The following is a 25,774-nucleotide window of genomic DNA, read 5'->3' as shown; positions in this document are numbered from 1 at the left end:
CAAACTGGCAAATTAGCCTTTGGAAGTGAATACAAGCAGGGTGTGATTCAAATGTACGAAGCTGTTAGGAAGTCAGAGGATTTCTGTCTACATTTTTGCATTTCTGAATGTGCGCTGTGTTACCTGGGACACACACCTTGCCCTCAAATAATGAGGATAAGAACAGAAGCTCAGAAGCTTTGACCAGATAAGACAGGTTATATGTTAGAAAAAATTTTATTTTCGCTATGAGTGTTATAACCACTGGGGGGGCGTGGTAGCACAGCGGGTTTGGGGTTCGAGTCCTGCTTGGGGTGCCTTGCGTTGGACTGGCGTCCCGTCCGGGGTGTGTCCCCTTTCCCCTCCGGCCTTGCGCCGTGTGCTGCCGGATTAGGCTCCGGTTCACCGTGACCCTGCTCGGGGCAAGCGGTTTCAGACAGTGCGTGTGTTATAACCTGTATACAAGCTGGACCTAAGGGGGTTTTCTAAATGGATGTGACGTAGATGGAATAAATTTATGGGATACTCGTGGTTTTATGATATATTCATTACGGTGGAAGAACCAAGCTGATATCGTCCAAAGTTATTATGAGGATGACCTGGGACAAACCACGATTCTTTCAGTGTTTATCTTCCTTTTTCTATTGTTGTCATGGAAGAATTGCCCAATTCTTAAGTCTTTCCTTCAAAGCATGACACCCACGCCAACTTGAGGTGACAAACTGATGTATTCTGTGAGAGGTGCCCCTTGGTCATCGACTGACATACTGACTTGGAGCAAAGTTCCCCCTGCAACAGTGCCATTTCTCCCCCAGAGGAACACTGTCTGGTTTGTGCTCCCAAGGGCTCTTCACCACAGGTGAGTTGTATGGCACAGCTGGGACTCAAACCCATGCAAAAGGGCATCTCGCAGCCTCTCTCCCACTTCTCACATGTGGTCCCCACGATCCCATGAAACCAACTGTTGTGGGTCCTTTCTAGATGTGGCAAAGCATATAAATGGCAATCCAGACGGGTTCATGACAAATGGGATCACGAATCCAGGAGCACAAACCTGAAAACCTGATACGGGAGGCTGAGTAACAGGGAACGAGTACGTTTAAGTCAATGGCCGTGAAGCTTTTCTATTCTAGCAGGAAGTTCACCCAGGATGCTCTGAAGTGTAATTGTAAAGGACACCTTTGGCCATGTCAATGAACAAAACATATTGTCCAGAACTGACAACACACACGTAGTTTTGTACACACGTGTTTCACACACCGTTGAACTGGAATGAACAGGATGCATCGTGTGAGAAGTCATGGGTCACACTCAGCAGGTCAAACTCTTGATCTTTGCAGTGAGACATGTGTATGACATCGTTGGGAGTGTATCCAGTTACCATAGCAAAGCAACACATAACAGCAAAACATAATATTATTCAGTATAGAACAGAAATGATGTGAAGTCCTTTCACCTGTTTTTTGTTGATGAACACAACGGATTTGCTGTGTCATGCTGAAGGTCCTTAACTTCATCCTTCACGCTTCATAGTCTTTATATTCTGCCCAAATCACCGATAACAAAGTGAACACCGTAATATTATACAGCCTTACTGTGTACAACGAGGTTCATGAGGATGAAAAACTTTGACAAATTCTAATGAAACGACACATTTTCATACAATGGGCTTGTTATTCAGGACAATGGCATTTTTTCCTAGTAATGCAGTACATTTAATGTCCACAAAAAGTGAACGCTATATTCCGAAGCCGACTACTATATGTATTTCCTACTTCTTGTCACACAAGTCTTAGCTAATCACAGAAATTTTGGTAAAAAAGTCAAAACTTAAAAAGTAGGATCAGTTCTAACTTAGAGAAATAATGTGGATATATCAATAATTATTTAAATTCTATGGACAACTTTTATAACATCAACAGCTGTAAACTATCAGAAACAATGTCTGCCTCTTCTGGTTGATGAGTCTCAGTCCAAAGGCAACACTGGCAGTACAAAAACCATTCACTGCCCTGCACAATTAATGGTACCAATTTTAATAATTTGGATAATAAGAAACAGAAGTCAATGTTTCTGCAACCATTGTCGAGGGCTGGCTGCCTTCTAGACACCGTCACGTGGTGCAGCCTGCTCGAAGCGGGTACTGCCATACGTGGGGGAGGCACCCCCAGCAGGCCTGGCAGCCCTTCCCCAGTCACCAGTTCCTAAATACAATCATCAGAATGAGAAGAAAAGGAAATCCGCACAGACTGATGCTGCAGAATCCTGGATGAGAAAATGTGCCAACTGACACATCTGAGAGAAGTCTGTTCCTCAAGTGCTGTTCCATACCTGAACCAGTCTTTCTCTACACCAGGACCCCGTGGTCTTCGTCCAAGTCTCAGTGACTCCAAATTCACCATGGTTCCATCATTCCTTACCTGCCCTCTTTGCTTCACAATAAAGCTCTGCAACTGAGTTCACTTCAATCTGTCTACCTGTGTGTTTTTCTGATATAAAAGTTTAAATTTTGCCCCAACTGTGGTTAGAATGTAGATTAATAACCTTAGGGTAGGTGGTTCAGGTCTCAGGAGGAGGTGGTCAATGTTCCCTTGAGTAGGAAGAATTGCTAAAATAAAATATCCACCATGACAAATCCACAGAACTGTAAAATTTTGTAAAAATTAAGCCTTCAATAAAGTTAGAAAGCGGACCTCTTTGAGTCCCAGATCACCACCAGAAAGATACTGGAACCCTCTGATGAAACAGTAGCCTGTTACATTTTTCCGGTGGCCATAAAAATCCCTTAAACGGTACAGTATACTTCCCTGCCCTCCTTTACTTGATGCACTACATTTTTTACCTGCTTTGTTTAAAATGAAAAAATAAATAAATGTAGTGGGGTGCGGTGGTGCAGCGGGTTTGGCCAGGTCCTGCTCTGTGGTGGGTTTGGGATTCGAGTCACGCTTGGGGTGCCTTGTGACAGACTGGCGTCCTGCCCTGGGTGTGTCCCCTCTCCCTCCAGCCTTACGCCCCGTGTTGCCGCATTAGGCTCTGGTTTGCCGCGACCCCGCTTGGGACAAGTGGCTTCAGCCAGCATGTTGTTTAAAATGTAAATTTTCCAAATGAAAGCACCTTCACACTTTGGTTAAAATCACTGTTGTACCATTTCAAACAATTTCCCATTTAAAATGTCAATCACAAGATGAGAATTGACCATCCATAGCATACCCTATCTAAATATATGTTTGCTATATGCAACCCAGAGACAGGGAAGTTAGGGGTGGAAAGATCGTAGTGGAAAAAAACCACTGAGTTCTTCGTGATGAAACATTGTTCCCATCCACATTTTCTCAACTCTGAGAACAGCTCCACTCAACTCTCTCATCCAGGCTTGTGAGAACTACATTGAAGACATTTGTTCACTACTCTGAGCTAGTTTTGTATTTCAAAGTCTTGCTTGCTGGCCTTAAAAAAACTGCACCCTGTCTCTCACACCTCGTTCTCTGTACCCCACACACTTTCAGAAATGTCAGTGACACTTTTTGAACATGGGATATGGGAAACATGGGTATTAGAACAATAAGCTTGAGCTGAGTTCTATGGCCTTTTATTTGTTTTAAAACATTTCTTTTTATGCTATGATTTATTATGTTGATGTAAAAAATTATATCCTTTGTTCTTTTTTCGTTTAGAATTCTGATAGTGAGTAAATAACCAGATCTTTAAAGAAAAAAAATCTGTAATACATCATTTAAAATGACACAAGTAGAAGGTTGAGTCTTAAAATAGACATGCTTTTATTTATTATAACATTGTTTAATAAATTAACTAGATTTAAAAAAAATAATTTATATCTGAACATTTTACACAAAGTAATAAATTAAAATGTAAATAAACATGCATCTCATGGCATTTCATTGAAAAAATAAAACCTTTTGTCTATATTTTTGCAAGCTGAGGCAGGAGACATCACAAACTGTCCAGCAGTAACCGTGTGCTTGTGAAGGACACGTGAGGAGAGAGCTGAGGGAGGCCTTCACAGCAACTCGAGAGACTCATCTCAGGATTGTCAGCCTACATCAATATAAAAAGTAGGTGTCACATTACTTGTAGGCCATAAAAGATGTGTACTTGTACCTCTGTAACTGTGAGCAATTAACTGCCAATGTGTGTAAATGTGTGTAACGTCTTCATTACATGCATAGTGGAACTTCTGGCACATGTCCACTAGTGTTTTGTGCTGAGGACAACAGTTCGCTGCTGGTTGAGCTTCTTCAGGGGACAAGACATTTTCTTCTGTTGACAAAGAAAATGAACACAACTAATTATGTGGGATCTCAAAAAAAAAAAAAACATCAAAAACATGACAGAACATTTAAATTACAGGGTTTGAGCTGCTCTCTGTTCTTGGTCTGAAGTAAACGTGTTACTATACAGTAAAAGATTTCCTTTCAAATGCAAACAGGATTTCAAACATTTTCTAAATTTTGTTTATTCTTTTCCCTTGACTCAATTTCACAGGTTTTGGAAATCCCTCTAACACAAATAGTTTACATGTTGGACAAAGTACTAACCCGCCGCAGCTCCTTGATCTTGAATCGGACCCAGGAGGACGTGAGACTGATGCAGTACTCCTGTCCTTCACTGCTCAGTCTGAGGGTAATGAAATTGAAATGATTACTTCCTTTCTTTGTATTGATTTGGCCAGAGGTAGTAAGTAGAGCAGGATGTTGCCAATAGCCTTGTTCTTAGATTAATGAAAAAACATGCACTGAGGAAGAGAATGCAGAAAAAAAGTGAGATGAAGCAAGATAGTAAGATGTTTTTTGGCATGAAGAAGAGCAAAAGCAACTTATGGTGAGAAAAATGAGGGAGGCTGACATTAAGTGCAAAAAACTAAGAGAACAACATGGGGTGTAAATAAGAGTAAACGTCTGTTTTTATGGAAAACACATTTACAAAATGATCTAAAGTCAGAGAAGAGCAGCATAACTGAGAGAACAACACTGAAATTCCATGTAATCAACGAGTGGGCAGAGAGATGAAGAAGAGGACTGCATGATAAAGAGACAGAAAGTGACAAGAGGCATAGAGACAGAGAATGGAAGGCCTCTTACATGACAGCATTGACACAGGAGCCCTCTGCTTTCTGAAACCAGCATCCAGTGATTGGAGTTGTAATGGGTCGATTGCTGGTTGCCGTGCAGCACTCATACTCCTCAGTCACCTTGATGGGGACTTAGTAGAAGGACACAGAATAGACAATGCATGATCAATCTTCACGACAGGTGGGCTACATTACATGACAGAAAAAAACACAGAAGTCAATGTACACCAACAGACAATGATCTTGTGATGCTTCTGCACATTTTTTCCATGAGACACTTGGTTGTGCTAAGGACAGGTACCAGCGTTTTTATCATGGAGAAACACCCACAGAAGCCTGGTACTGAACACCCAGTTCACTCATTCATCCACAACATACATCTTACAATGTCAGCCTTAAAACCAACAGCTCTGTGGTGAAATAAATACACTTAAGAACTGGGAAGATGATGGTTCAAGCCCCAGAATACACCTTGCTGCAGTAGCCTTTCATATTTAGTTTGAATCTAAAATCTTTCAAATTTGTACAGTAGTCTGGCACAAAAGGATGAACAAAATAAAGAGGGAATGTTCACTCACCTGTGGACGCATGGGTCAAGAAGAGCATCACCAGTGACAAGAGGGCTGCCGACTTGATGAACATCTGGCACCGAGACATTACCGCTGAAGAGGGATTGAGGTGCCTTGGTGCTGGGAGTCAGGTGTCCGGAGTTGCTGGGTGCCCTGCTGCAGTGGACTGTCAGTGTGGAGAAAGCACATGCTTATAGTGCGTTAAAAAAGAGGAAGCGTGGTTTAAAAAAAAAAAAAAAACACACCCCTTGTTCATTTTGTTGCCTTTTTAAAGAAATGGAATAAATGAATTCCCATGGACACGATACAATGAAGTAACAACTGTCACACATGCTTGCAGAAAAAAATGTCTGGTCTTTGTGATATTGGGTAAATGACTCACAAATATAACAGGCAAAAAGAATGCTTCCTATGAGAAATCCTAAAATCACAGAGCCATAGGATCCCTCCTGAATGTCCACCCACTGGCCACTCAACCAATTCTGTTTAGAAATTGAGCCTCTCTGGCCCATCAGCCTTACTTTATAGAGTGGCTGCTTAGCAGATGCATTATTTCAAAGCAACAGTTTTATGTTAAAAAAAGGATTTACGGTGCTTTTGTGCCCTGTATTACGAACATCTGATTTATGAACATTCAGAGATACGAACATTCCAAATTTACAAGCCACAGTAAAATTACTGTAGACTGAGATGAGTCAGCTTTTGTTAAATTTCTTATTGCTGTATTCAGGCTTTTAGAGAAACAATCCAGCAAATAAACAGAGGTATGTTGTCACAATTTTGCCTTTTCACTGCAAACTTAAATTGACCAGATTCTGACAAATGTTTATGTGATACATTGGTCTTTTTCTCTTGGTCAGTTTACCATGAGACACATAGTCAGCATTTAAGGTGGAAAAACTTGAAGTTTGTTCTCCATAAACAGTGATTAAAATGAAAGTCACCCTCATACCCTGCTGTGGCCCTGGTTAAAGCCATTGTCTCACGTGTGTAAAACACACCATAGTTTCAATACAAGGTTGTGGAAATTAGTTTTCTTTTTCAGTTATATTAAAGTAGACTTAACTTCAATGCTGCTTCATGTTAATAAAAGGTAATTAACTGGTATCTTGTCCACATTTTACTTTCTCATGCCCATTGGCTTCAGTACATAGGAGCCCTGAGATCCTCCATCAGATGAGCTATAGATGAAAACAGAACAATAAAAGTCTTACAGTGAACTGAGATTCATTTTATCTAATGTTTTTAACAGAACAGGCTCCCATTCTGCTACTTGAACCCATAGTCTCTTTGTCCAGAAACCAAGCTCTTTAATTGCCCTGGTACATTTACATTTACATGTATTTACACTTTTCTCCAAAGCAACGAACATCTCATAGAAAATACTGTGTTTGTTACATTAGCAGGAAGAGACACTTAGATGCAGACGTGTGATTCTTAAGTGCAATTATTTTGTTTCTTCCCACAATATGAATCAATGCTCATGACACGAAAAGCTGCATAAAACTTTATCAGAATATAGGATTCCTGGTCACCTTCCTAGAAATTTTTTTGAAAATACATATAAACATATTTATGACATACAGCTCCCCTTGGCACTCCCAACCTTTGTAATATTTGGTTGTTTTTCTGTGTGGTAAAAACTACTGTTCACAAGCACTATCTAACCAAGTCCTCAAGGTATCAATACATTTGAACAAACAACTCAGTTACCCAACCTGGCCAACTTTTCCATTAATACATTTCTGTGACCTAATAAAGCACAAGTTAATACATACACATACACACACATTTTCTGAACCGCTCGTCCCATACAGGGTCGCGGGGAACTGGAGCCTACCCAGCAACACAGGACGTAAGGCCAGAGGGGGAGGGGACACACCCAGGACGGGACGCCAGTCCGCCGCAAGGCACCCCAAGCGGGACTTGAACCCCAGACCCACCAGAGAGCAAAACCCAGTCCAACCCACTGCGCCACCGCACCCCCATGCCCCCCACAAGTTAATACATCACAGTTTTATGTTTACTTTCTCAAAAGTGTAAAAGCAGAAGACAACGGAGAAGTTTTTAAGGAGAATCCAAACCAAAGGTTCAACATTCAGTACAAGTCAATGGAAAACTGTGGGCAATAAGCATAAAACATCCTCAAGATTTTCTTTTTTTGCCAGTTCAAAATATAAATTTGTGGCTTTCTGTGACAGACCCTCAGACAAATGAAAACCAAAACAGGAATTAAGCCAACCACTAAGCTAAACTAAAGTCTGTGAGGTCATTTGGGCTGTGGAGGTGTACACACACTCAGAGAGGAAAGAAGTGTTCACTGACAAAAAGAAGAACACTAATAATAGTACTGCTGTCCTACACTTAGCACTGAGTGGCTTGCTCATGGACTTGCTCATGGTCTCTTCTAGGAAACACAGCAGGAAATCCCCATGAAACTAACACTAAAACAGATACCTACCTCGCTGGTACTCAGAGCATTTCTTAATTGCCACATGAGGAAAGACCCCTGCTGGTTATGTTCTATGTTGATTTGTAGCACTTTGTTACTTAACTGGCACTCTTATCCAAAACCTTTTATCAACTTAACACATTGTGTCCAAAATTAATGTCTAACTCACTGTCAGATCAGTTGGTGAGTCTCCAAGTCAGTGAGTCAGACATGACTTGAGCATCATGGGTGTGCCTTATGGGGCAGCCTTGGCTTCCTTCCTATTCTTTCTCGCTGTACTCCTCTGACTTTGACGCAACACAAAGTCATGTCATCTGCACAAGTTGCCAGACAAAACAGAAAAAATGGGGTGTATCAAGATTTGGCAGGAAATTGTGTAAGGAGAAATCGGCAAAGGGCTTTGTTCAGTGGTGCAAAGTGAATCAACTGGAGCTCAGTGCCGGAGAGACAAAAGTCGTGAACTTCAGAGGATACATATTCCCTCTGTATTTAGTGGCCAAATGATAAGTGAAAGTGGAAGTTACGGGGCATACTAGTTCTTTGGAGTGCATGTACACAACAGCCTGGAGCGGACTAGCAATGCTAAGGTCTGTAAACTAAGGGCCAGAGTGACCTTTACTTCCTAAGGAGGCCCAGGTCCTTTGGAGTGTGCAGGTCACAGCTGCAGATGTTCTACCAGCCTGCTGTTGCAGCCGCAGTTTTCTGTACAGTCTTATGCTGGAGCAATAGCTTTTCTACAGGTGATACCAGCAGACTGAATCAAAAAACATGACCTGGCAGCCTGGCAGACTGGTCCAGCTGTGCTGTTCCAATGAGGGACTCATATACCTGAGGTCATTCCTGGCAACATAATGTGGATACATTAAATACTACATTTTCAATACTGTGTTAGCAGAGTGTATGACAGAAAATTCTATTCTCTTTGCAAACATACGGTTGAGATATTAAATTAATTGAAATGTGTTTATGTTTATGAGTGACAGTTAAGGCCATTTTTGTGATACAGTAGGATGCCTTTCACTTGAATGAGAGTGATTCACACTTCCTATGATTGTGGTTCACATCCCTGATGGTACATTTTTATAAAATATTCAGATGATTACAGAAGGCAGGCAAACAGAAGATCAGAACTAAGAAAGGTGTGAAGCCAAAAACTATCATGAAAAGGAATGTAAAAACGCTGTCCACAAGCTACTAAAACATCACTTGATGGTTAGTTAGAACAACAAGGACTGGTGAAAATCAATAGTTTCTACTCAGAAATTTAAGTTCTCTCACTTCATGAAATATGAAGTAGTTCATGCAACACAAAATATAAACTATATGCTGAACTCAGAAGAATGCATACAACGAAACAATAATTGTCAATAATATCAACATTCTTTTCATTTCAGTAAATACAACACATTGCTTTAAGAGTAAACAGTGATAGCGTTTGCAAAAATGCTGCATGATTCTTTTAAGATAATTTACATTTTTTTCAGTGTGTAAAAATATAAATGTTTCCACCAAATGTAGCTTTTGATCTTTCACTGGTGTACAGAAATTCTATATTAATATTAGCCAGTAATTAATGGAGTTACAAAATTGTTGGTTTATGCTTTAATTTCTGAGTCAGAGCCGACATGTTTCAGTGATGATGGAGAGTGTTGAGGGGGAAATTCAGTAGGTGATGCATGCAAAATTGACAGCTGATAAGACAGAAGGTGCTGAAAGAAAACCGCAGATACACATGCATGTATACGTATCTGCAGACAAGCATGAACAGACATACATCTATTATTTCTGATGTTTGGACTACCGCATACATAACACTCTTTCATGTACATGCAGACGTGTAGAAAATCATGTCTATTTCTCTAGTAGCTTTATATGCGTTATATCTCATGCCCAACACATCAGGGTCTTTCATTTAAATATGGTAGCAGGGTGGTGCAGCAGAAAGCGCTCGTGTCTCACGACGCCTGGGCAACACGACTGGGCATGAGTTTGCTCAGCTCAGTTTGCATGTTCTTACATTCAAGTAGGTTTCCTCACAGCCCAAAGGTGAGTGTTCCAGGTCAACTGGTGACTCCCATGGTATTTACACTTTTACCTCAACTTACAACTGGGACCAGAACTGTATTTGTGTATTGAACTGTGTGTAAGTCCAACCACTACATCACAATCTACAAAAGTTTAAAAATACAGCTTAATCTCTGCATTTATTCAGAGGGCAGGTTCTGGCAAAAATATCAGAAGCAATAACGGATTATAAATTTGCTGTAATCCCTTGTATTTGCATGAACAGCTCATAAAATGCAAGGTCCAGCATTCCTCTGTCTATTGCAATACGTTTTTTTTTTTTTAACTTATATAAACATTAAAGTTAAGCCTGTTTAACGTGATTTAAAATAAAAACACGTATCGTCCACAACCTCTGGTTCAAGGTGTTCTTTTCTGCTTTATACACACAAGACATTACTTTTTGTGAAATATTTGGTACTTCTAAATCAGAACTGCCCATGCTGATCCATTGGTACACAAAAAGTAAATGGAAAATATGCAGTAGGACAATAACTGAAAGATATGTTAACTATGACAATGATGGACTCGGGAGACACTTCTGAGCATTACTGAGTCCGTAAATATGAGTGGGTTTATGTTTGCTGTAGTTACTATCTGTGGTCAGTAATAGCGACTTCCTTTCTCACTAAACACACTTCCTGTACTCATGCATGAGGTTCAGGGGGTTATCAGTTTCTGCACTGAAGGTTTCTCAACAGACCCCGAGTCTGATGATAAGCAGAAACAACAAAATACATTTTTCCCCTAGTAATCAAGGTTATAATGACATTCATTAGGCACTTTAAACTTGAACGCATTTGAAATATAGCAGTGTTATAGCTTGTTCACTTCATGGAGAATACCTCGTTATTACAGCAGAATCTGCACCCGAGGACTGTACGTTTACTTAGTAGACACTTTTTCTTCAAAGCGACTTACAGTTGATACTACATAGTGTTACTAGCCCACACATCTTATTCACCACAGTGACTTACACCGCTAGATACACTACTTACAATGGGTCACTCATCTATACATCAGTGGAACACACTCACTCTGTCATTCACACACTATGGGGAAGCCTGAATAGCATGTCTTTGGACTGTGGGAAGAAACCAGAGCACCCAGAGGAAACCCATGCAGACACAGGGAGAACATGCAAACTCCACACAGACTAAGCAGGGATCAAACCCACGTTCTCTCACACCCCTCAGGTACTCTGAGACAGCAGCGCTACTTCCCATTACACTGCAGTGTAATGAGGGTAACAGTACTGTGGTCAGCAGTGTGGAGTAGTGGTCAGAGCTCTGGACTCCACACCTGAGGACTGTAGTGTAACAGTAATGTGGTCACATTGGTGTATCTCAGACCTCTACTCACCATTGAAGAAGTCTGGGTGGACGGCTTTCTCATTGGCAGCCAAGTCCATTAGTAGTCCAGTACTGCCTCCTGCCTGCAACAGTCGGAAGTGTCCAGTCAACTAATATCCATGTGCCACGTCATCAGCAGGCTCTTCTACAGCTTTTTCAACTTTCAAACCCCAGAAAACAAAGCCAACTGAAAAAATCATTTTAGACATGTAATAGGCCAAAACAGGTGCTCCAAAGGAGGGCAGAAGCTAAAATTGTATGTATGTGTGTCTAAGGCTATAGCTGTGTCAAACAGAGTACCGTGTCTATGGAAGGTACAGCACTATAGAAATTAAATTGTTATACTGTGTATGCAGTATTATAATACTGAGTGAATAGTTTTACAAATGTTCTTGAAGGCCACATCAGTGCTTGAAATAGTTCCATAAATTCTTTGTCGATGGTTGTTCATGAATGATACCCACTTTTATGGATGTAATTTTTTTTAGGGGAGCGTCAATGTTAGTACACTTTGTGATGTGCTAATTGTGAAGTTTATCATATGTATATGGCTTCCCATAGCTGCCCAGATCAACTTTAAGACCCTGGTTATGGCCTACAAATATGTCAATGGAACTGCTTCCAGATATCGACAAGACTTGATCATTCACCTCACCCAAACGAGACTGCTACACTCCTCCACCTCTGCCCGTTTGGTGGTCCCAAGCACAAATATTCTCAGGTCTGACTCCAATGTGGTAGGATGACCTCCCCTTCCCACTCAGAACTGCTGAAACCACCCATATTTAAATAGGGTCTTAAAATTCAGCTCCTGCAGACTTGCTTCACCCATCATCTCTTATGCAAGTCACACAGTTGCCTCTCTTTTGCCTAAGAGAACGCACAAATTGTATTTTCTGAGATGTACGTCACACTGGAGAAAAGCATCTGCTAAATGAATGTAAATATAAGGACATAGAGAGGGTTGGGCTCCAGGTATTGTACACATGTGTATTGTGAAAGATTTTCTTCCCCCTGCCCCAGGACTGATGGTCTGCAGGAGGTTTGTATAAAACACAGGAGACACCCTCAGCTGCTGGCACAGAGAGCTCCCCCCCGCAGGCGGCTGTCTCTCTGCCCCCTTTACAGGCTCATACATGGGTCATCATAAGCATGGCAACTCTCTAAAGTGCCCTTGCACTCCCCGCAAAAGTGATTTACTGCCAACAATTTGTGCTCCAGTGTAATAAGCGGATCTGGACACATCCTAAAGGTCAACTCTGTGTCGCTTCCCCACCAATAGTTTCCCTTGCATTAAATGAGAGCATGAAGCCTTGCAAGGCACTGTAGCATACAGTACATTTATTGAACTATTAATGAGAACATACTTAAACACATTAACTACTTCCACATCTCACACACACGCACAATTAGAAATATTACCCATATACCACCTATAGCTACAGACCATGAGAGGGCAACCATCAAACAGGAAATTTACTGACAAATTTCTTGCTCTTTAGCATACATCAAAGAGGGAGATGAATTCATTTGCCATCAAAAACATGTCTGTTGAAACAAAACATTTAACCTTTCATCTAAATGACCGCCTAACAACCCTCCTGGTTGGTCCAAGTCATTCTACTGACATCAGTGTTGCTGCCCAAGAGGATTTCTTTTGAAGCGTTGACGGTCTGCTCCGGCAGCGATCTCCCACGACCCAAAATCCAGGCATACTCCACATGGAAGATCCGGAGGATATCAATGCAGGAGTAGAGCACCGCTGAGGTGGTGTAATCAGTGGAGAGAACCCAGTACGGTCTGTAGGGGTTCGCTGAGAGGAAATTCAGTAACACTTGAGCATCTGAAATTGGTCTAAACCAACTCATTCGAATGACAAGTTCCTTTCGAGAACAACTTGGGTGTGAAGGGATTCTGGACACTATTAAATTGCTGTGTGACATATAAACATTTTTAAACTACTTCAGTATGCAATGTCTATCACCAAAATAAATAAATAAATACACACACACACACACACACACACACACACACACACACACACACACACACAATTTCAGAACCGCTAGTCCCATACAGGGTCACGGGGGAACCGGAGCCTACCCGGCAACACAGGGCGTAAGGCTGGAGGGGGAGGGGACACACCCAGGACGGGACGCCAGTCCGTCGCAAGGCACCCCAAGGGGGACTCGAACCCCAGACCCACTGGAGAGCAGGACCCGGTCCAACCCACTGCGCCACCGCGCCCCCTATCACCAAAATAATACAATACAATACAATACATACATACAATAAATACCCCTCCCCTGTTACTTACAGGGAGTAAAAGTGACTCCAAGCTTGGCAGTCTGATTGGCATCCTGTACAACAGCTGTCCCTTCAGTGTAATATGGCACTCCTTCCCGGGGGGGGTATTCTTTTAAGGTACTTGTCATGTCATTCATCCGTGGTCATTTTTACACCAGTCCAATTATCCACAAGATTTGTTTCTAAAACAGCTATTGGTCATCAATTACTGGATCTTTACCTCAACTAACAGTTAAACAATAGAGAATTCTTAACCATGAGCAATGAACACTATTCTTCTTAACTTGTCCATTAGATGGTGTTATCAGGCATCAGTGCTCCTTCATGTAGCACAACCCATTTGAGTTGCGCTTTCCCAGGTTCAATGACCACAGTAACTCACATCACTCTCATTTTGAGCACTGCAATGGTCCGATCAGCCCGAAGTGAGTAACTGACTTCAGTGCACTTTCCTGTCTCAAAGAAGCCAGGCAGCTTCTCGATCTCATACCACTTTCCAAAGAACTGTGGCAGATAGAAAAGTGAACATGGAACATTTACAAGTAAGATTTTGTGTGTTCTGATGAGCATGATGATGTCATTAAAATTACACCACTGGTTAATGTGGTGAACAATCAACAACTATTCATTCTTCCACAGTTAATGAAGAAGCCTGGGAGTAATAGGGGCAACACGAAACACCGGATAAGTAATTAAATATTGCTGTAAAAGTACACACACTGGCTGCTTGCCATCAGTCAGGTAGTTAGAAGGGTGCAGTACCCTACAAAGGGTAAACTTTGACTGCACGGCAGGCTCCGGACAGGGTCCCCAGGGTCCCCAGCGGAACGCCTGTCCCTTGATGACGGGAAGGAACACTGACAACAGGAGGACCACACTGATCTTCATTTTCATACAAGTGCAGGTCCTGTAGAAATTGGGAAAGTCAGGTGTGCACATTAGCTAGTATAAAGCACAAACCGATTAATATGAAAAGATTTAAAACATCAATACATGATGAGTTCAAATCATCTCCCCTCCTGCTTCAGTACCCTTGGTCAAGGTACTTACCCCTAAATAAATTGCTCCCTTAAAGCTACCTTCAATATAAAATGAGTAAGTTAATCATTACAAATACTGGCAGTCTCCGGTTACGAAGGTCTGACTTGCGTACAACTCGCAGCTACGAACCACCCCGTAAGTGTATTAAATTAAAAATTCGAGTTACAACGAGAGTAGGGGGCGCGGTGGCGCAGTGGGTTAGCCCACAGTCCTGCTCTCCGGTGGGTCTGGGGTTCGAGTCCCGCTTGGGGTGCCTTGTGACGGACTGGCGTCCCGTCCTGGGTACGTCCCCCTCCCCCTTTGGCCTTACGCCCTGTGTTACCGGGTAGGCTCCGGTTCCCCGTGACCCTGTATGGGACAAGCGGTTCTGTGTGTGTGTGAGTTACAACGAATGGTTGTAATACGAAACGGGCGCTACTTTGCGACGACTAGTGAAGATATTTAATACGAATGAGTTATGCAGTTAAAAAAACCTTTCTGAACAGTTCCGCGGAACGCTGTTTACTATGTTTACATGATGCGGGCTGAAGGCGCCTAAAGAGCTCGGACTCTCGCCGCTGAGGCGCCCGAACGCAAACTGCCCTCCGACGGCTCTTTTTATGCGGTTGAGTGAGGCGCGCGACGCGTAACGGAAATGCGCGGGAAAAGCGACGCTCGCTTGTCTTCGCGTTGCTCCTCTTGCCAACTGGTGACATGATGGTCGCTCCGCCTCGGCGAAACTTGTGTGGAAAGCACTCTTCTTTTCAGCTTTTGGGAAACGGTGGTTGGCTGTTTTTCTACCACTAGTTTTTTACGTTGACATTTATTCTTCATTTAGTAAGCGCTTTTCTCCGAAGCGACGTACCTCTCATAGAAAACACGATTTGTGCACTACATAATGATTAGTCTAGAGAAAAGAGACGAGGACTGAGAAAGTGTACATTAAAACACACACACAGACATTTTCAGAACCGCTTGTCCCATACAGGGTCACGGGGAACCGGAGCCTACCCGGTAACACAGGGCGTAAGGCCGGAGGGGAAGAGGACACACCCAGGACGGGACGCCAGTCCGTCGCAAGGTACCCCAAGCGGGACTTGAACCCCAGACCCACCGGAGAGCAGGACTGTGGTCCAACCCACTGCGCCACCGCACCCCCTTTACATTAAAACAATTAAAAATAAAAAAAACAATTTATCACACATCTACAGCTGTGTCTGCAGATACGAAAACGGTCCCATTTTGGGAGTGATGGTTTAGGTTACTTGTTGACCTAAAGGCTCTGGCCTGGAGTCGAACTGCTAACTGGGCTCCACAACCCTTACTTACTGTCTCCAGGGAATCGACCTTAAGGGATTTTTTTCTAAGCACCACAATTCGCCGGCTTTTTCTAATTGCTTCAGCCCTCGGCGTGGTACTAGAGTAGAGTAGAGTAGAGTACAATGTTGGCTGTGCGCTGTCTGTCTGGGTTCTGCAGTGTAATTTGGGATTCATGTTGTAACGTGTCCGAGTGAGTCGGAGTTACACCTTTTTTTCCCAACAGAAACACACGAAGACTTGAAGGACTTGTCCGTTGAACCGCGCGCGGTCTGTAACACAGCCGATTTACAGTGGAAACCGACAGCGACTCATGCTGGAAAAAGTGGGAAACTCTTCCGTTGCCTTAACGGGCTGAGATCCACCGGAATCATGTCGAGTCTTCGTGAGTCACAGCTCGTAACATGTACAATATCGCTCGAGTTTGTCTTTCAGTGGTAGCTATTTCATTCATACATAAATAAATAGTAGTTTTAATTGCTCTCAAAATGTCCATATGCCAGACACCATCCATTCCTTGCATTTTTAGGAAGCTTTAATATACGCCGGGATTTATATACTACATTTATTTAGTTATAAATTGTATTACTGCTGATGCCATGTGCCTGTGGTATCGCTGATTTTTTTTCCTCTAAACTTTATTTAATAAAGTTATCAATACACAAAACAAACATCGACAAATTTCCTACTATAGTTGGTCAACAAAGCTTACTAAAAAGCCATTACATAAAACGCATTGTCGAGACAGTAACAAACTTGTCTTTCCCATGGTATCGCTGATTCAGCTGTAAGTTTACAGTGAGGCATTTCAGTGCCGTCTTTCACCGGGATCGTTCCCATTAACAGCCCGAGTTACGTAGCCTATCACTATTAGTGTCATGGTTCGCGTGTAAACGCCAGAAAACTAAGAAGGTTCTAGAACCGCGACCGAACGGAGACCTTTGGCGCAAGTTGGGTAACTGGCGGGGTTATGGCTGCTTTCGGTTGTTAAAAAACACCTAATCTCAGGAAGCCACTGCAAAAGTAAGACATACATAGCCCATATTTTATTAAGAAATTGGTAGCTAATGTTGTAAATGCTTCTCGGAGGGGCATTTTCGATTGACCCCATTTAGGAGAAAGAAATGAGTTAGCTTGTAGCTAAGGCGTCACATTTTTATTGTATGCTGTGGTAATGTGTGGTATTGTATGGTACCGTATTGTATGTACGTGAGGGCACACTGCGTAAGTCTAGTTTAATTTTCTACTCATTAAGTATAAAGGTTCCCTATTTTAATTAGTAAACTGGTCTCGTGAGGTAAAACATTTTTGTAAATAAGGGCAGCATTTCCCCGGCGCTTCATCATATACCTCGTCTGTTTCGCAAGGAGCTCCTTGTTTAACTGCAGTGGCAGGACGTGTGACAAAATTTATGCATAAATCGACAGAAGCGGTGGACAAAATAACGGAACTTTGTGCACATGATGCTGATCCCAGCGGACCTAATCGTGTCATTTTGTCCGGGAATCTCCACAGGAAGGAACCAGTCTAGTTTACACTGGAAACGAGATGCTTCGCAGGAGTTTCTCCTGTCCTTTGGGCGCAAACTGGCATCGACCACGGGAGTCGCCCGCGCGGGCCATGCACGACCTCGGACAGAACGCGTGGCACGCGAAGCTGCCGGAGCGAGGCCAGCAACAGTGCGTGTGGGAACGGCGCGAGCGTGGCAGTGGGTGGGAGGAGCTTGTGGAAGGGGACCCTCTGCTGAAGTAACAGTTTTTTTTGTATTTTATTATTAAACAGCTCTGTGTTTTACAGTTGGAAGGAGATGAGTTAACAGATTGCTATTCCATACCTGTTGGTTCTTGGCTTCTTGGAAGCAAAGTCATAGCATGCCATTTCATGACGTTAATAAGCCTAGGTTCATGAAAATATGGGTAGTACACACACACACACACATTTTTAGAACCGCTTGTCCCGTAGAGGGTCGCGGGGAACCGGAGCATATGGGTAGTATTTATAGGCAAATGATGTTTTATGCACCGTATTCAGCGTTGTGCATTGGTTTATTTTGTGAGTTAAAGAAAGAAAGAAGATGTTTCTTTAGAGGTACAGAGCGACTCATGTCATTTGAAGTTTGACATGTAAATCAATGTTCAACTCTTTTTCATAAATGTGCAGTTGAGAAGGCACCAAATAGTTTATCTAGAGAATTAAAATTTTCAGATATGGTAACAGTTTTTACAGCTCATCTGACCTCAGTGCCACCAAACCCAGTTAATTGTCAGAGGCCCTTTAGCACCTATAGGTAGGTAGTAAGTTCCTTGTCCTTCCATCCTCTGTTGTGTAGACAGGCAGACCCCCTGCGTGGCTGCATAGCACTGCTCTAAAGATATACTATCTGTAAACTCCATGTTTTGCTCTGGTGTGGAGTTCTGCCCTTTCTCTCAGGTTTCACGGGAAACATGAAAACAGCTTTGAGCATGAAGGTAATAGAAAATCATTTACGTTCTTAATGTTTCAAGTGTATAAAATTTTCTCACCATGATTAACAAGTTTATAATTCTCTCTAAAAAGCATGACAATAGATTTTAGTTTCTGTTGTCTAATATTACTGTTTGCTAAACTGTGCCAAACGATGATCAGACTCCTTATAGTTGAATTTTGTACCATTACAGGGCACATTAAATGTAATCACTATTACCCTATTATCTCACAATATTTCCTAAAATAATAATAATTTCCTTGACACACCATTTGTATTTTATGTTACTTTCTACCCCTTAAAACTGTTGGTGACCTTTGTCATCATTTGTCTGTTTTCATATCTTTTTTCCAGAGGGTAAAGTATCAGACAGTCAGCAGGACTACACCAGAGAGGAGGAGTACATCTTAAACTTCCCTGATTTGTAAGTGTATATGTGATAGCATACAAATGTCATGGGATGTCGCAATATTTTCCTCACAGAAATGTATGTGAAGTATATACAGTGTAAAATGTTAAGGTTTTAGACAAAGGATTGCTACAGAATGTATTCATACTTATTCATATAAAATACAAGCTTAGTATGCATTTTGCTGTTATGAACTATTGACAAAAGTTGAAAATAATTGTTTTTATTAAATATGAATTTATTATACTCAGTCACATACAGTCACTGTATATATTTTGTGAAAAAAGTATGGCGCAGGGGAACAATATTATTACCGACCTTATGATCTCCAAAAATCGCCTGAAGAAGATGAACGAGGACTTGCAGAAGTCCTTGGACATAGCTGAGGATTTCAACACCTGTCTGCGCTCAGAAAACATGGAGCTGAAAAACCAAGTTCGAAGGTCGTTATTTATATTGATATTTGTGCATTACTGATATTTATTGCAAAGTTGAACAAAATATCAGTGTGTCATTTGAAATCGCTTGTGTTTTTTTGTGACAATTGGTTAGGCTCCAGTCTGCCGCAACCTCGCTCAGGAGAAGCAGCTTCCGACTCTGTGTGTGTGTGTGTGTGTGTATGTATGTGTGTATGTGAGAATCGCCAACTGTTGACCAGTTCCATCATAGCACAGTCTCCCTGTTCCTTGTTGTGATTTATGGGCTGCATATTTTAATCTTCAGTGAAGGTGAATTCTTGCTGTGGTGAGAACAATCGTCTCATCCTGGTACTGTTTTTCTTCACTCTGTACAGTATGAAGCAGTCCATGCAGGAGGCAGAACAGCTCACAGATGAGCTGGAGGTTATGCGGAGCTGCTTGGAAGAACGAGCAGCTGTCATCACCAAGCTTGAAGCCTATGTAAAATTGTTGGTAGGTGGTGAGAAATTTTTTTTGAATTTGAGCTAAGAGGTAATTTCTCAGTTAACAGTGCACCTTTACGTTCATATGTTTTTTTAACAGTTGTGGGGCACAGTGTGCTGTTCAGGAGAAACAAGTGCTGTCGGCTGTCTGCACAGTCTTTCTGTACTCCCTATTGTGAAGTTATGTAAAAGTAATATCATTGTACAAAGCACAACTGATTGTCATTTCATAGGCATCCATTTCAGCAAATATTAAAATGAACTGAAATGCATCTTTCTGCAAAAATATAACTTTTTGTTGTTGTTGTAACAGGAAAAAGAAACCAAAGCACTGAGGGAACAACATGAATTGTTTTCTAGTGAGGTATAGATTTGAAACTCAGTTTCTTGTGCAATTATACTTTTGATTGCTCAAAGGAAAGTGACTTGACTGTATGTTAAACATTACAGATTTGCAGTATTTTGCCAGAGCGAGAGATGGACAAGAAGAAGATATTTGGACTCATTAGTCACCTACACAGTTTACAGGTGCCAGCCTGCTGTAGTCCAGATATTCTGATAGTATTTCTCTGGTGTGAAAACAGAAGCTTATTGTAAAAGGGTATTGTTTATAGCTTGGAGCTGTTAGATTTTTATCGGTAAAACACTGATTTGTTGTCTTTTTGGAAGCAAGCACTATGTGTTGATCTTCATTTCCTTCAGCCATACTTTATAATGACACTGACACATATGTAACTCACCACAAGAGATCTGCACAAGCAATGATTTTATTTATGGTAAATATACGAAACAATATCTCTACTACATTTGTATGGCAGCTATGGTCAAGACTTTGGATCTTGAGTTAGTTGTGTGTGAGTATGACAGTTTGGACTAATTTGGGAGCAATTTCGTGCTGGGTGCCATAATGTGTAGCTTTTATTATTCACCCATGACTTGAATACTGTGTAATTTCCATATGTATTTGGCAATTTAAGCAACAAATGGATGAAACCACACTGGCTCTTGAACAGAAAGATGAACTCATTCAGAAGGTACATATCTTGTGTGATACTTAATTACTTGCAATTTAAAATGTTTGATGTTGTACAGTTTATTGTATTCTTATCATTCTGTGTTTACTGTATTCTTTTCACAGATAAAGGTACAGATTTTATAAGCATGTAAATTGTATTTCCCATATACAGGTCTCTCTCGTATAACAAAGGCTCTTTTTACGACAGTCCGAAGTTAGGGACAAATGTAATTTATTCCACAAAAAATGCACATAAGTCAGCTCTCATAAGAAATGCCAGACAATTCAGTTCAACATGCGTATCTCTGTGACATCCAGTATCATGCAAAGCAGGCAGGACTAGCCCACCCCACCCCATGTGAGACATTACTCCCCGTGCATATAATTTGTCAGAGCTGAGTGCTTGCAGTTGAACATCTCAGAAATCCTATAAAAGTTGAAAAGCAAAGGAAAGTCTTACATAAAACTTGATTAAAAGTCAGAATTGTTTTGAAAGGCAGTCTGCAATGAACAGTGTTTTAAGAGAACGGGGCAATAAAGGAAGCGTGTAAAGTGTAAGAGCTGATGATCTCAGCCGTTTTGTTTGAATGAACGAAAGCCTGAGCATTCTGAGCCTCTTAACACTTATTTACAACATGGTGTAAATAGGAAAGCACAATAAAGATCTATAGTGCACCACTAGACCAGGGTATTTGGTGCTTGTCTATGGCTCTGGGACCCTATTTTAAGGTGGGGTAGGATGATATTTTATTAATCTCTGCTTGGAAATTCACACATAGCACCTCACATCAGACAATACATAGTAACATATCAACAAAATAAAATGAGAAAAGACAATCAGCATGTACACTACACATAGCTTGCAGTTCACCCAAAAAATACCCACAAACCAAAAGAAAAGTAATAAAAGCAAAACTATAAGAAATTTTAAAAATAAAGTTGTACAGAGAGACCTCAAAGCCCCTATTTGTGAGTTTTGTGCTCTTTGTTGAGCATTTGTTTACGTTTTGTTTCACATCCAGTGAGGGGTGGCTGCAGTGGTGTGGCGGGTTTGCCGGGTCCTGCTCTCTGGCAGGTCTGGGGGTCAGTTCCTGCTTGGGATGCCTTGCAATGGACTGGTGTCTCGTCCTGAGTGTGTCCCCTCCCCCTCCAGCTTTGCGCCCTGTGTTGCCGGGTTAGGCTCTGGATCGCCGTGACCACGCTTGAGACAAGTGGTTTCACCCTCTGTGTGTGTGTGTGTGTGTGTGTGTGTGTGTGTGTGTGTGTGTGTGTGTGTGTGTTTGTTTCACGTCCAGGAGAACATAGGAAAAGCTTAAAATTTGGAGTATGAAGGAGACAGACAATTTCTAATGAAATTTAATGAACATGCATAGGGACTTTGTGGCCACCCTGTGTGTTCTCTGCCACTGCATCAACTCAGAGCCAGAGGTGTCACATGGCAGCGGAGGATAAGAGAGGGGTGACCCTTCACTTGCCAGCACAGAGTGGTAGATCACCTACAAGTTGTTCAACAGCTGTTGGATTCTACAGTCATTTGAACAACCTTGCCATCACTGCCTGTTTGTGCATCACTGAAGCTTTGGCATGTAGTTCAATCTGGTGTGCTAGCTACTGATGTAAAAGTAAATGCTGTATTAGATCCCACCCTCAACTGAGGGTTGGAGATCATTTGAGCACTTCACCCAATATCAGCGCTACGTGGTTATGGTTATGTGTCTACATGATTCACTTGGGCAGAGGAATGACAAGAGCGACCTAAACCCTCATCTGATGAGACTGATCTAAGTCTCAGGGGGTGCCTGTGGGCAATGTTTAGTGTCACCAATTCACCTGAAGCCACAGACAGTTTAGTCAAAAAGTAAATGCTACTCAAAAAAGTTTGTAACAGTGCAAATTGAACTACTCAAGATTTCACATCGATTTGCTTTATATATGTTTGATCAACTAGTGAACAATTAAAAAGTTTATCAACAAAAATGACAGATGCTCTGTGGATCCCTGCTTCAGTTTGTAAGTGGTCTTGCGGAGAACCGAGAATCAGATGAAGTTCCAGTAACCCGGGAGTACTGTAGTGGCTCTGGCCCTTTAGCACCGGACACATATGCAAAACTCACTGGGTTTTCTGCCCTTGCCCTGGAAGCAAAGTAACAGGTGTCTAGAGCAGTTCTGCTGTTTTAATAATTTCAATAATTCTGTCTTGGATTTTCTCTGTTTTTTTTAATATAAAAAAAGGGCAGAAATTTTGTATATACGTTTGGTGTGTAAGCATGTATGAGTTGTCCCAGGCAGTGTGGACTGGGCCCTGTGAAAATGGCAGACTTTAACCTTTATTGCCCCACCGTAAACTACATTCCCCACAGTGCTCGTCCTTCGTCTTCGTTCAATCGGGGCAGTTGTCACGTGTCACAGGTGACAGCACAGCAGCGGCACAGGCAAAGGTTTGATGGCTCAGTAACACATAGTCTATTTTCCCCATTACGTTAATGGTAATGAAAGATCTACAAGAATTAATTTTACAAGCCAATGTTCAGACATGACTAAGGATTAAGGATAGGGTTATGCGAGGGAAGCCTGTATGCTTAAATTTAAGAAATCATAACTATGCCATATGTCCAGAAAATTGTTTCACGTTTGATACATTCCTAGGCTCTGATACGGTGTCTGATTTTCCTTTTTTCAGAAAGATGTTCTAATTGAACACCTAGAGAGCTCCCTAGCTGAACACTCCTCAATCACGAAGGTACTTTGCATACAATTGATATTGGGGCAGCAGGTAGGTCGAGGCACAGCCTCCTGAGCTCTGTGTTCGGGATGGGAACTCGAGCAATGGGAGAGACCCTACTGTGGTAATTTTGAGTAACATGGGTGCCTATCCAAACTTTCTCAAGTAAAAATCCTGCTATGAAAATGTGTGCCATTTTTCACAAAGTAACAACTACACAATGACTTAGTAGTAAATAATTTTATTTTGTCAATTTAAAACAATGTATCACTGTAGTTTTTACATTGTTTAATAGACTTTTTGCTCTCTCTAGGATCTGAAAGAGAAGATTAAGGATCTTGAGTATCAACTGACAGAGGCTCAAATGTATAAATGATAGTGACAATTTCTGTTGTCTTTTTTAAAAACTCCTTTTTTTCTTCTCATAGCATATAGTTTTTTTGGATGTACATTGAGTTCTAACACTTGCATTTCACTGGTGGAATAGTGTCCTTTAAAGTTCTAAACATAAATCGAAGGAGATAGGTTGGTTTTCACAACAGGGTCAAATCTGATGATTCTTAAGGTGAAGCACAAGATGAAAACTGAGTCAATACAGTAATGGAGAATTTTATTTGTAGTTCATTTCCCAGTGAATTACAGCTGATGCTATCAGAATCAAATCTGATCTTTTCAAGAGCTATACTTCACATGCTGATGTACACCTTGACCTCATATTAGATGTCTTTTTTTTACTGAATTCCAACCCTAATGGTAGGATGTGACTACAGAACTCTCATTTTGTTTTTGTTTTCTTTTTTTTTGATAGCCACTCAAGCGGCGGAGGTTTCCAGTTCTTTGATGGAACCTTCTCTCCGCCAGTTACATGTTGTGTATCCCTAGCCGAAGAACTGCAGCTGTGGCCTCCCCTCAGGGATCATCAGGTAAGTGTGAGGCAAAAAGAGTTTTTTCAAGCATCCTAGAGTCAAAGGCCAGAGGTGCCATTTGTCAAACAAAGACAGTATCCATTTTGAACCATTTGTTTTTTGACATAATTACAGCCCTGTATAATTAGACATTTCTAAAGCAGCTTTTGTTTTATACATTTGTGTAGACTGCTCTATATTTATTTGAGTCAGTACTTGCTAAAGGAGCTCAGTTGGAGGTTTTAGTCATCATTTCCACTGCAGACACTTAAACCCACAAGCTTTCTTTTGTGCCGGGTTTCCTTAAACGGTTATTTTAAAAACTACATGGAGGGCTTCCATAATTAAGGGTACATATGTTAACAAAGCAGCTGAATGGTACTGCAAAGGCCTTCTGGGTGCTTCTGACCCAGTGGCCCACAGTAGTTTTGTACTGAAGCCAGCATGAAACATGAGGACACGCTTACTTCCATCAGGGGGATATTTTTACTAAGGAATGCACAGAAGACACTGAGAAGATGCTGAGAGCACACATTCTTCCCAGTTCTCCAACAGGAAGGTTAGGCCATGTTTATATTTGAGTAGGTTTTTTGTTAAATACTCTTCAAATACTTAATATATCCTCCGTGTACCTAAGAAGTTGATTTTACTTGTTTCCTCCCCTCCGCAGGCTGATTAGCTGGCAGGTGTGGTGCTGTGAGAGAATGAAGACTGTGGTTTGGGCTACAGGTGTGATCTGCTTGTGTTTCCTGGTGCTCCTCACACTGCTGTGGACCTTGATTCCCATTCCCTGTAGCACTAAAGGCCTGACCTGCGCTGATGTCGTCTACTGTTTGGTTCAGTCATACCGCTCTGTGTACCACTTTGGTCTCAAGCCTTTTTAAAGCAGCCTCTGTGCAGTTCTTCATGTGTTAGTGAAATTTTAATTAAACTTGTGTTTTGTCATTAATGTTTCTTTTATTCATCCATTCATTTGTGCTAAAACTGGATTCGGAAGTGTTGCAGCCAATCTCTATGTAGTTGTAGAGTGTGTTTCGTACCTCACGGGTTGTCCCTTTGTTGTGCAAAATGTGTCCCAAACCAACAGTTCTGCAACTCAAGTGTTTTGCAGAATTGTGTGCCCAGCTCTCAGTGGCAGCATGTTCCTCAATTTATGTTCAGAGTCTCCCAACTCATAATACTGTAAATTGTCACGCTGTGAACCCAAGT

At 41.6% G+C, this 25,774-nt stretch overlaps 2 protein-coding genes across 8 annotated transcripts; one reads left to right on the top strand and one right to left on the bottom strand.

Annotated features, from left to right (window-relative positions):
- Positions 1–3,925: 3,925 nt before the first annotated feature.
- LOC108927783 (apolipoprotein D-like) lies at positions 3,926–14,189 on the bottom strand. 4 transcript variants are annotated; one of them, XM_018741335.1, is made up of 6 exons: positions 13,823–13,887; positions 11,516–11,588; positions 5,647–5,803; positions 5,079–5,199; positions 4,536–4,614; positions 3,926–4,257 (listed from the first exon to the last, which is right to left on the bottom strand). In XM_018741335.1, the coding sequence occupies exons 3-6, from the start codon at positions 5,723–5,725 to the stop codon at positions 4,189–4,191; spliced, it is 348 nt and encodes a 115-aa protein (XP_018596851.1). In that variant the 5' UTR covers positions 5,726–5,803; positions 11,516–11,588; positions 13,823–13,887; the 3' UTR covers positions 3,926–4,188. The 4 variants fall into 4 exon arrangements, with proteins under 4 accessions (XP_018596851.1, XP_018596850.1, XP_018596852.1 ...); XM_018741334.1 differs by lacking the exon at positions 13,823–13,887 and having other exon boundaries at positions 3,926–4,035; positions 4,159–4,257; positions 11,516–12,293; XM_018741336.1 differs by lacking the exons at positions 11,516–11,588; positions 13,823–13,887 and adding an exon at positions 8,259–8,330.
- Positions 14,190–15,882: 1,693 nt separating this feature from the next.
- On the top strand, positions 15,883–25,470 carry LOC108927782 (uncharacterized). Of its 4 annotated transcripts, XM_029246378.1 has the most exons (15): positions 15,883–15,913; positions 16,376–16,534; positions 17,665–17,897; positions 18,580–18,617; positions 18,968–19,037; positions 19,310–19,465; positions 19,816–19,933; positions 20,237–20,287; positions 20,374–20,451; positions 20,901–20,957; positions 23,619–23,678; positions 23,974–24,026; positions 24,469–24,583; positions 25,042–25,124; positions 25,236–25,470. In XM_029246378.1, exons 3-15 carry the CDS (start codon positions 17,698–17,700, stop codon positions 25,447–25,449), a joined length of 1,293 nt encoding a protein of 430 aa, XP_029102211.1. In that variant the 5' UTR covers positions 15,883–15,913; positions 16,376–16,534; positions 17,665–17,697; the 3' UTR covers positions 25,450–25,470. The 4 variants fall into 4 exon arrangements, with proteins under 4 accessions (XP_029102211.1, XP_018596847.1, XP_018596845.1 ...); XM_018741331.2 differs by lacking the exons at positions 15,883–15,913; positions 16,376–16,534 and adding an exon at positions 16,743–17,172 and having other exon boundaries at positions 19,355–19,465; XM_018741329.2 differs by lacking the exons at positions 15,883–15,913; positions 16,376–16,534 and adding an exon at positions 16,743–17,172.
- The last annotated feature ends 304 nt before the right edge of the window (positions 25,471–25,774 follow it).

Source organism: Scleropages formosus, chromosome 19, assembly GCF_900964775.1.
Source record: "Scleropages formosus chromosome 19, fSclFor1.1, whole genome shotgun sequence".
In the NCBI taxonomy this organism is placed as follows: domain Eukaryota; kingdom Metazoa; phylum Chordata; class Actinopteri; order Osteoglossiformes; family Osteoglossidae; genus Scleropages; species Scleropages formosus.
This window is presented reverse-complemented; position numbering and strand designations above follow the sequence as displayed.

What these genes read in the sequence shown, in the direction of transcription:
- LOC108927783 (XM_018741333.1), bottom strand. Translation starts at nt 13,949, where the DNA reads ATGAATGACATGACAAGTACCTTAAAAGAATACCCCCCCCGGGAAGGA. An exon ending in TGGAGTCACTTTTACTCCCT is followed by an intron (nt 13,319 to 13,822) that starts GTAAGTAACAGG and finishes ATTTCCTCTCAG; the next exon opens with CGAACCCCTACAGACCGTAC.
- LOC108927782 (XM_029246378.1), top strand. Translation starts at nt 17,698, where the DNA reads ATGCTTCGCAGGAGTTTCTCCTGTCCTTTGGGCGCAAACTGGCATCGA. An exon ending in AAACAGCTTTGAGCATGAAG is followed by an intron (nt 18,618 to 18,967) that starts GTAATAGAAAAT and finishes TCTTTTTTCCAG; the next exon opens with AGGGTAAAGTATCAGACAGT. An exon ending in AAGCCTATGTAAAATTGTTG is followed by an intron (nt 19,934 to 20,236) that starts GTAGGTGGTGAG and finishes TTGTTGTAACAG; the next exon opens with GAAAAAGAAACCAAAGCACT.